Source organism: Falco punctatus (genome assembly GCF_963210335.1).
Source record: "Falco punctatus genome assembly, chromosome: 5".
Classification (NCBI taxonomy): domain Eukaryota; kingdom Metazoa; phylum Chordata; class Aves; order Falconiformes; family Falconidae; genus Falco; species Falco punctatus.
In genome coordinates this window covers 28,963,903-28,974,478 of record NC_137584.1, presented here as the reverse complement: position 1 = coordinate 28,974,478, position 10,576 = coordinate 28,963,903, and the positions used below count along the sequence as shown (strand labels likewise).

The 10,576-nt window shown below is 46.7% G+C and overlaps 1 protein-coding gene across 1 annotated transcript; it reads right to left on the bottom strand.

Moving 5' to 3' along the window:
• Nucleotides 1–212: 212 nt before the first annotated feature.
• Nucleotides 213–6,455, bottom strand: RRM2 (ribonucleotide reductase regulatory subunit M2). Its single transcript, XM_080387870.1, has 10 exons — nucleotides 6,180–6,455; nucleotides 6,033–6,110; nucleotides 5,643–5,774; nucleotides 5,408–5,524; nucleotides 4,791–4,924; nucleotides 3,800–3,894; nucleotides 2,296–2,429; nucleotides 1,761–1,865; nucleotides 1,510–1,623; nucleotides 213–1,128 (listed from the first exon to the last, which is right to left on the bottom strand). Exons 1-10 carry the CDS (start codon nucleotides 6,288–6,290, stop codon nucleotides 976–978), a joined length of 1,173 nt encoding a protein of 390 aa, XP_080243996.1. The 5' UTR covers nucleotides 6,291–6,455; the 3' UTR covers nucleotides 213–975.
• Nucleotides 6,456–10,576: the final 4,121 nt, after the last annotated feature.

Sequence of the window (10,576 nt, the reverse complement as noted above, 5' to 3'; positions counted from 1 at the left end):
AATACTGAGCCTGAATTAGCTGAATTTACCCTAAACCACCATCCATTTGATACAGTCAATCTTAAAGTTAAAGCCAAGTACAACAATTTCACTTGACATCTACTAACCACATGACTACACAGTTACTTCCCACAAAACTTACATTTGCTTGCAATTCAGAAGGAAATTATCACACAGCTTTATCCATTGCAGCACTGAAGCCAGTACAACCCTCAATTCAAACAGCTCTTTATTATATGAAATACTGTTCCCAGATAAGGAAAAAATTCAGTCCAGAAACCAGGTACATGTTATTTCTCAGCAGCCAAGATATCCAACTCACTAAGTTCTTCACCTTTCATACCATGTTTCTTCCTGTTCCTTTGTAGTTTGATTCGCAGCACCATTTTTAAGTTACATACCCAGAAAGAAGCACAAGTCATAAAAGGTTAGGTTGCAAAAGTCTAAAGATTTAGACTTGCATTTTACTGTTCTCAAATATTACAAGAGTTTATTTTCAACAGTAAAGTGCCAGGTTTATGTACAAACTATTAAAACAATAGTGAAAAAGGTAAACTTAAAACCTGCTAAGAAAGCAGGGAGGTCATGTAGTTGCCTCCAGAGTTTTCTACAGAGTATTCAGCAAATTTAAAACTAGAATTGCTCAGCTGCTCCTTTTTCTGTGGGAAAAACAGCAGAAGCTAGTGGTCGCTGCCCATAACCTCCTGTCTTGCAGAAGGTGCCCTTATCTTCAACAAAATGGAGTAGCATAAGTTATAAGAGACACATCTAAACATTCTATGAATTATCATTGGCAAAGCCTAGTAAAAAGGTATTTTACTGCTGGAGCTACACTAGCCTCCTGAAAAGTACCAACATCACCACACTTTAGGAGTGGGATTTCAGTACAGCAATCAAGTCACACTGTGACTCAATACATTTAACATTTCCCTATAAACAGGGGAGCACACACTAACTTATATGGTCTCAGTTCATTTAGAAGTCTGCATCCAGGGTGAAAGAGTTGTCTGTGGACTTCGACATAACTCCCATTCTCTGATACTCGCCTACTCTCTTCTCAAAGAAATTGGTCTTGCCTTCCAGAGAGATGTTTTCCATGAAGTCAAAAGGATTCTCTGCTTTGTAAATCTGAAATGCAAAGGCAATTCAGGTTACACTACAGGTACACACATCTTGAATATGCGAGAGCATTAAGACTCCTTCCAGCTGATCTCCAATGACATCAGCAGGCTTACTACATAGCCAACAAAAATCTGTGCCCCAGGCCTTTTTTATTGCATTCATTCCCGTCTCTTAGCTGCAGTACACAAGCACAGTGACTCTTGCATAGCGGTTTTTCCATAGTATCCTTTAGCTTTTCTTTCTGTGGGTCTCCAAAGAGGATCGAGCAGCAGGACCGCTAAATGTTTTTACAAGTTATACCAATACTGCTGCAGCCATTTCAGGATGTGGGTTTCTGGACGAAGTAATTATCTTTTCCCCATGAAAGATTCAGCGTATTGGTCTTACCTTGTTAAATCCCAGTTCCAGCATAAGCCGGTCTGCTACAAACTCTATGTACTGTTTCATTAAAGTGCAGTTCATGCCAATCAGCTTTACAGGCAGTGCCTCCGTCAAGAATTCCTGCAGATAATAGAAGCACTTTACATACAGAAACTGGTATTCACATTCTGTACTGTCTAGATTAATTTTGTACCCAACAGCTCCCCAGCTTTCTACTTAATTGCTATCAAGTTCCTAAACAAGGAGCAGACAATTACCTGTTCTATGAGAACAGCGTTCATGATTATTTCCTTTACTCTCTCCTCTGATGGTTTGTGTATCAAGTGCTTGAACATGAGGCAGGCAAAATCACAGTGCAAGCCCTAGAAAGAAGTTTTAGAAAATTATTTCAGGAACACTGATTTAAAAGAGCCACTCAAATCAGTAGCACAGAATAAATGGCGCTATCTTGGCACTTGTCATGTTAGTGTTACCTACAGACAACTTTTTACTTAACCAGGAGGAGGTATACTCAAGTTCAGCCAGTACTAGTTGCACTTGCTCCAAATGGCAAGGTATACCGAGTGCAAGAGTCGGTGAGAACCCTTAACCTACCTTAGAGAAAGTAAAACGCTAAATTCATTCAGTCTCTCCTGCAAGATCCACGATGACACATGCTTAAACACTTCAGTGAGCTTTACAGACTGCCTGTTTCTACACATACTCCTGTTAAAATATAGACTGCACCCAAGTATCATTACTTCTACCTACTGTGGCACATTACAATCTTAAACACTAGAATTTGATTCATACCTCATCTCTACTGATTAGTTCATTTGAAAAAGTGAGTCCAGGCATTAATCCTCTTTTCTTCAGCCAAAAAATTGATGCAAAAGAGCCAGAAAAGAAGATTCCTTCCACTGCTGCAAAAGCTACTACACGCTCTCCTGTCAAGAAAAGATTGATAGTAATATCACAGAGAAAACCTAACAGGATTAATACTCAGAAGTTGCAAGTAGGCCAGCAAACTGCATTCTCCAAGGCAAGTTTCTGCTCAAGTCTGCTAAGGCCTGTCCTTAAAAACTATTGCAGTAAAGGCTTTCAGTCATGAAGCAGACCTTTTAACATGAGAGGAAGTAAAAACCAATTGGAGTAGCTACTAAGTAGCTGAAGCCAAGACTCCTTCCCCCAGGTTATCCATCAACACCACCCTTTTTCAAAGGCTGCACGATGAAAATGAGTCATTTTAGCAGCTGGTTTAAATCAGTGCCTGGTTAAGTAAGGAACTTTGGCCATGAATGCTCTAATGCTAGTGAAATAATGATCTGTACCATCTCATCTCTCCTTTTAAGTGAGACATCAAGAAACAGTAAGACAATAGAGTTACAGCCTCCAACTGCACGGCTTGTATCCAAAACAGTGCAGCCAGCAGGACAAGGGAGGTGACCATCCCCCTGTGCTGGGCACTGGTGAGGCTGCACCTGGAATCCTGTGTTCAGCTTCGGGCCCCTCACTGCAAGGGAGACTTGGAAGGGCTGGAGCATGTCCAGAGACGGGCAACAGGGCTTGTGAAAGGACCGATGAACAAGTCTTATGAGGAGCAGCTGAGGGAACCAGGGTTGTTTAGCCTGAAAGAGCCAGCAGCTCAGGGGTGACCTTACTACTCTCTACAACCACCTGAAAGGAGGCTGCGGGTAGGTGGGAGTCAGTCCCTTCTCCCAGATAACTAGTGACAGGACAAGAGGAAACTGCCTCAAGCTGAGCCTGGGAGGTTTGGATTGGATATTAGGAAAAATTCTTCACTGAAAGGGTGGTTAATCATTGGAGCAGGCTGTCCAGGGAGATGGTGGAATCACCATCCCTGGAAGTGCTTAAAAAGCATGTAGATGCAGTGCTTAGGGACATGGTTTAGTGATGGACTTGGCAGTCCTGGGTTAACAGTTTGACATCATGATCTCAAAGGTCTTTTCCAACCTAAGTGCTTCTATGCCTGCTGGAGACAGACTGCCAGTACAGTTTTGGACACGTGACAGCAATTTACAACTTGATCATATAGCCAGGCATATGCGTATCACTACATGAGCTACCATTATTCAAAATGACAGCAATTTTGTAAAGATTCATATCATTAGCTTATTTGCAAGACAAAAATTGTTGTCTTCGTCTCCAGAATTATACTAGTATCTTACACTGGAGAGCATGTACTCTCCCTGTGACAACAACAATCGCTGTGAACTGTGAAGTCTACAGAAATGGTGGTTTCCCCGTTTTTTAGGAAAGGAATTTCCCTTTTCTTCCAATAGATTTATGTACTCACCATATGTTGCCTTCCTGTCCCCAATCCAGCGCATGGCCCAGTCAGCCTTCTTTTTAACACACGGTAACGTTTCAATGGCATTAAAAAGAAATTCCCTGAGAAAGATAAAACACATCAGGATTGGACATCAGCAAAACTAGTACAACAAGCATTCACTGTCATAGGTGGCCTTGTTCACTTAGAAGTGGTCTGGACCTTCATCCTGATATTTAAGTCTCCTTCCCCATCATAATTTGCACCAGTCTAGCTGTATTTATAGCCAACTATCTTTTCATCACCTACACATCACACTAACACCAGTTCACATGAATTCCTGTAACAGTATCAAGAAGAAGTTTCATCAAGTGTTAATACTTGAACAAGGCTTTCAAAACCACAGAACCACCAGCCTCCACTTCCCAGTGGCAAGGCACCAGAGCTCTCATGTTAGCAGTTCTGCCTTAAACATTTACGTTACTGGAATCTCTGAACAGAAATGACACAGTCAGCTTTCTACAAAGTAGCAGCGATTAAGTATACCTAAACTGCAAATTGCACTGCAACACCACATGAGATTTAACCCAACACTGCACTGGTCTGATAAGACAACACCAGAACTGAACACTGGTGTTTAGTTCCAAGACCCCATTTCTTTATTTTACTCATCTTGCTATGCAAACTATAAATTTTTTTCTATATAGCTTTCTAATAGGTGAAGGGATCCTCCATGATTTAATACACTCACCTTATTTGACTGCTCCACCTTTCAGTTTCACTCCTTTATTTTTCAGTATTAAAGTGGTTTCAGCTTCACTCTTATTTTAATAAGCTCTTGCTGATACACTTCAGAGGACAAAGGTATTCTGAAGCAAAGCTGCTCTTTAGAAACAGTAGCATTTCACATAAATCTAGTTTAAATCCTAGTTAACCTTAAAGTCGGAGTGACTGACACGCATCATTTAAATATCAACACTTAAGAGGTTTGAATTTTTCATCATCAACTAATACAAACCTCTCCTTAGAATCTTTAATGTAGGTGTCAATAAGAAGACTGTACATTTCTGAATGTATATTTTCCATTGCGATCTGGAAGCCATAGAAACAGCGAGCTTCTGTAATTTGTACTTCTTGACTGAACCGCTCCACCTAGAGGAAATAAATGAGTGTTTGCACAAGCATGTATAACAAATTTGCAGGTTCGAGGCATTGATGCTGTAACAGCTCTTGCTTAGCCTACAGAATACGCTTTCAGATTAATTCCAGACATGTGTATTCTTAACAACAATATGAAGAGCAATAGCCCCTCACAGCTCCAAATCCCAAGAGAAATGGCAAAGCTTACTAGTTTTACTTATTCACCATTAGGGAGAAGAGAGCCGAGAAGGTGGCAACAGAAGAAGGGCTCCAAGCCAGCCAAGTATTGCCATAAAGCAATGCTCAGTTCAACACGGGGACTGGGCAAGCTTCTGGACTACAAAGGCAACCCCAATTTGCCAATTAGCTCAACAGGTAACGCCACATGATCCAACAAACAAGCTAGATCAGGCAACAAGTGTGTCAAGCATGCAGTTACCTGGTTATTCTCCCGTTCGAGGGACATATCTATGAGAACTGTTTAAACACACTTACCAGGTTCTCGTTGACAATGCCATCGCTGGCAGCAAAGAAGGCAAGGACATGAGAAATGAAGTACTTCTCCTCAGGCTTCAAGGACTCCCAGTGCTGGAGGTCTTTGGAAAGGTCCACCTGAAACGTCACCAGAAGCAGCGACGATATAAACGAAGAGGCGGGGGCTCCAGGTAGGCGGCCCGTTGCCGAGCCCGGGGCTCCCCCCGGCACAGGCCGAGGCCGCCCGCCCCCTCACCTCCTCCGCCGTCCAGAAGGAGGCCTCGGCCTTCTTGTACATCTGCCAGATGTCGTGGTACTGGATGGGGAAGATGACGAACCGGCGGGGGTTGTCCCGCAGCAGCGGCTCCTCCTCGTCGCCCGGCGGCACCTGGAGCGGCGGGGAGCGGGGTCGGGCTCGCCTCAGCCGGGCCGCGCCGGGGGCGGGGCGGCGCCGGGCCTTGGCGGGAAACTGAGGGAGGGCAGCGGGCCCGGGGCAGCCCCGGGAGGGAGGGGGGCGCGGGGCAGCGCCCGGCGCGGGCGGAAGGGAGAGACGGGCCGTAGGGGCCGGCACAGCGGGACGGGGGCCGCGCCAGCCGCCGGAGAAGGGGAGAGGGGCGGGCGCGGTGCCCGGGCGTTGCGCACTCACCGGCTTCCCATCGCCCTCCTGGAGGATCCTGCGGGCCGCCTTGCTGGCCAGGACGCGGGCGCTGCTGAGCACGGGGGGCTGCGGGGAGAGCGGCAGGGTGAGAGCCCGCCGCACTCCCGGGCGGGGAGCCGGGGGGCGGGCGCTCACCGTGTTCTCCTTGTCGCTCAGCGCCAGGCTTTTCATCGGCGACAAGCTCTTAATGGGCGACAGGCGGGGCTGGTCGTGGCGGGCAGCGAGGGGGGCGCGGGCGGACAGCATGGTGACGGCGGCTGGCACGGGGCGGACAGCAGCGAAAGCGCGGCGTCTCCGCGCCGCCCCTTTATATTCCCTTCGAAGTTGGCGCCAGAACGCCCGGCTGGCCACTCACAGCTCGCCGCCGCCCGCCCCCGCGCCTCTATTGACCGGCGCGGCGGCCGGGGCCCCGCCTCCCGGCGCGGCGGCGGCGGGCGGGGGAGAGGGAGAGAGCGAGCGCGAGCGAGCCCTGCCCTTCGCTTTGGCGCCCGCGGGGCGCGGAAAAGGCGGGAGAGCGCGGGGGCCCCGCCGCTCTGTCCCGCGCGCGGCCCGGCGGTGAGGAAGGCGCAAGCGCAGGCCGGCGGCCGTGCGGCAGGCGCAGCTTCCCGGAAAGCAACACATACATGCATTTGTGCACACATCTGAATAGGTAAAGCAGTTTGAGGAGTGTTTCTCACTTATATAATGTGGCTTCTCAGCAGAAAGAGAAATGAGTCAGTAATATGTGCTGTTGCTCTTTCTGCATGAATAAGGTCATGTTTCCACCATTCTTTACCCTCTTCTTGCCTGAAATATTCAGTGCTGTCATTTCAATACCCAGACCATTAAATCTAATCATTAGAAACTACTAAAGACATTTTTGTCTGAGACACAGACAGTGTTTGAGTGATTGTCACATCAAATCCCTAATTATTGTCCAAGTACACATCACCAGTATATTGCTACTCCAACATAACTCAAAATTGAAGGAGTGTAAAGTGACTATTTTTTTTGTCAGTTGAGGAAGATATGGAAAAAAAGCTTGCATCAAGATGCAAACAGAACAGTGCTTCATTCACAAAACACCTGATGATACGCTGATGTCCCTCCAGTTTGTGCATCTTTGATGAAAATTAAAACACAACATTTAAATACTGTTTCTCAATACATATCACTGAAAATCTGATGACATTGAAATCCTTACAACTATGAGAACACAGACTGAAAAGTTGTCTGAATTTATTTAGCTAGAGCTAAATCTTTAAAATTTTACCAACCAAGATGTTCAGCAACAAATTTAAAGTGCCTGAGCTTTCTGGGAAAAAAAGTATTCAAAAAATGCATACCATAATTGTAGGCAGATTTAATCTCATTGGAAAGATTATTCATTTCTCTGCCAGAGAAAATAAAACATTGAGATACCAATAATTAAAGTTTATGTCTGTATCCACAGTACTAGAAATTGTTCAGGAAAACCAAAAATAATAAAAAACTCAAAGTGAATATAACAGTAAAGAAAAACAAGATTCACATAACAATGGTTGCAGTTTTGGCATGCTCATGTAGGACAGAAAGATCTGAAACCTACTCTTCATTTGAGCACTCATGACACAGGTTGTTTTGGATACTGAAGGTGATTGTATAAACCTGTAAGAATCGTGGGATCATGGAGCAGACTTAGACTAATATCTAAGGAATAAGGGTATCTGAAAGTAAGATATTCTCAGAACAACTGCCTGAATAACCTTGGTTCAGGACTACAGCTAAAATTCATGGACAACACAGAAGAAGAAATAAATCCAAAACACATTAACAATATTGCTTTCCTCTGGTCTGGAATCTCCTATCAAACCAAGGCCTTTCTCCTTGGAAGCTGTTAATGGATGAATGCACGAAGTGGTCATAAACAGTTAAACAGATTTTCATCATAAATGCTGCAGATTTACAAAGCAAGTGTATCTCTCTGGAGGTAAATTAAAACTCTACTGGTCCTCTGTACCAACACCCGCTTTTAAAAGGTGCGGGAGGCAACAGGAGCGCAGGAAGCTTGTTGTCAGGCATGGGAACGGCCGTCATCCGGCCTTAAGGGAGAGGTCTGGGCACGCCGCGTTGCCCCCATCCCTCTCTTGCTCTCCCCCTCTCTTTTCCCGGCCCTCCTACCTACCAATTCATTTTCATTTTGAACAGCAACTCCTGCATTTGGAGGCAGATTTCACTTTTCCTTTTTTTCAGATTTTACTTTTGGAGACAGAAATTGGCTTCCTGGAGAAACCGCTGCCCTGTGCCAGCTGCTTGCACATGCTTTAAACAAATAGCACAAGAAAGGGACAATAGGGGTACGAAGAAGAGGAGAATAATCTTCTTTAACAAGTCAGCATTTATTTTATATTAATTAAATTGCCTTTACTTGAACAACATAGTTTCCCTCATTCAGCTCCACAAAGAATCTGCTCCTGTCACCAAAATGTTTTCCCTGAAGCAGTTTTAATGAAACCAGGAGCTGAAATGAGACTTGGAGGCTCTTGTGCCATGTGTGATGCACAGTGTCCTTGAATGATGCTTAGTGGTCACTGTCATCGGAGCACATGCTCCCGAGAACCGGGACAGCAAGTTAGGTGACCCAGCGCTGTGCTGCGCTTGGCTGGAAGAGAAGCATGTGGGGCAGGAGGGCAGCAGAAGACTGATGCCTCAGGAGAATCAATACGGTCCTTTCCACTGTAAAAGGACAGATACAATGTTATATTTACTGCTGCAATGAGTGGGTTCAGAGGAAAAATGAGTACTCCCCTCTGGTATCACCTCTGACACTGTAAATTCAAGCTGATTATTCATTTCAGTAGGTCAGCGTTAAGGACACAAATTTGAGTCTTGAGTCCACTCAGCTGGGACATACCAGAAATGGCCAGCAGAGAGATGAGGCTTGTGGTATTTATGTATTTATTGGTCCTATTTAGGACATCAGACTAATGCAGGCACCCACCCAGGAGGTGATCTGTGGGACTTTCTGCACTAAATATGCATCCCAGTATACAAATCTAAATATATATCTCCAGCCCAGGAGAATAAGCACCACAAAACCCCATCTTCGTAGGCAGCCTGGACAGGCATGGACATGTCTGGCCCCGGAAAGCTGGTCCCAGAGTCAGGAATACCAGACAGCTCCCAAAAGACTCGCCAGTGCCCACACAGCGCCCTGCTATCTTCTGCACCTCTACAGCAGCTAGGGGGATTGGCAGAGAGCTACAGCAGCACCCTCCCCACCCCAGCCAAACTCATTTACCCTCCCACCCTAACAAAGGACCCCAAAGCCAACAGCCCACAAGCCCTGGGCTGCTGCCAAGGGCCATGCTATCGCTGCAGCTCAGCCACTCTTCTCAGAAGCTCGTGGCAGGGGATCAGGATCAAAGCCCTGCCTCAGGGACAACAGCTCCAGAGGGAGTGAAGACGCTTGGGAAAGCACAGAGACGGCCTTCGAGGAAGCGTGTTGCATCTCTGTGATGCTGTAGCTGCTGCAAAACGGTATTTGTGAATGAGTGTCCACACTGAATTTTCCTATTACAGCAGTTTAACCCAGTGACGTTTGTCCCTCGGGGCACATCTCCAAGGTCTACATGCTGTGCACAGTACTTAGTTTGTGTACCTGCCAGTGGTGTCACAGAGGAAGGCAAGCACGAGGCACCCTCTCCCCTTCACATACGTCCTCCTCCGTGATGCAACTGCGTTTGGGACCAGCATTTTCAAGCCTGCTCCTTGGCCAGAGCTGGGTTCAAGGCAGCATGCTGCTGCTCTGCTCAGAGGTGCCAGTGCTTAGCATCACACCGGGGCATGTCACCCGGCTCATGCCCTCTCTTTGCATGCGGGAAAGGATGCTCTGCTCTTCTGACTCTGGCCTGGAGTGGAGTACTGTGTGTTTAAAAAAAAAAAAAAAAAAAAAAAAAAAGCCCCAAAACTTTAATTCATTTCACTTGACAGGAATTTAGGCACTCAGAAAGGTGGAAGTAAGAGCAGCCTGGGGCAGCTGGGTGAGGCGGGTGTAGGGCGTTGTGTAACCATGCTGGTTGTACAGATCCCCCTCCAGACTGCCCACCCTGGGGTCCCAGCTGGAGGAGTGACCCCAGCACCTGCCTCCACCCAGGCCCTGGCATGTCTCATCAGCTGCAGGTGGAGCTCAGCAGCAGCCCCTGCCCCAGCTGCTGCCGTGGTATCCTCAGTGCCAGCACAGCAAAGGCCCTTCCCACCAGGCACAGCTTATGGCCCCCAGACCTCACGTCCCCATCACACGTCTGCTTTGTCCTGATGGGTGCTGCCTTGGCTCTCAGCTGACCTGCCTGGAGGCACTGGATAATGCTCAGGGCAAGGTCGGCTTTGCTCAGAGGACTGGTTTTCTTCCATTTTAAGGCAGATTTTCTACAGGACACACTACAGTGACTCCAGGTTGCTGACTGCCTCCCACCACTGCAGCAGCTAGTTTAGCTGATGAACGCTAGTGAGGATAACTCCATAGGAGACATAAGCTGACTCATCACTAGCTGAGGACACAGCGTTTGCTGATG

Excerpts from the sequence above, each read along its gene's own strand:
- RRM2 (XM_080387870.1), bottom strand. The coding sequence starts at position 6,290 with ATGCTGTCCGCCCGCGCCCCCCTCGCTGCCCGCCACGACCAGCCCCGC. Across the intron at positions 1,866-2,295 it reads AACTAATCAGTAGAGATGAG|GGCTTGCACTGTGATTTTGC; the intron begins GTATGAATCAAA and ends ACTTCTTTCTAG. Across the intron at positions 1,624-1,760 it reads ACGCTGTTCTCATAGAACAG|GAATTCTTGACGGAGGCACT; the intron begins GTAATTGTCTGC and ends TATTATCTGCAG.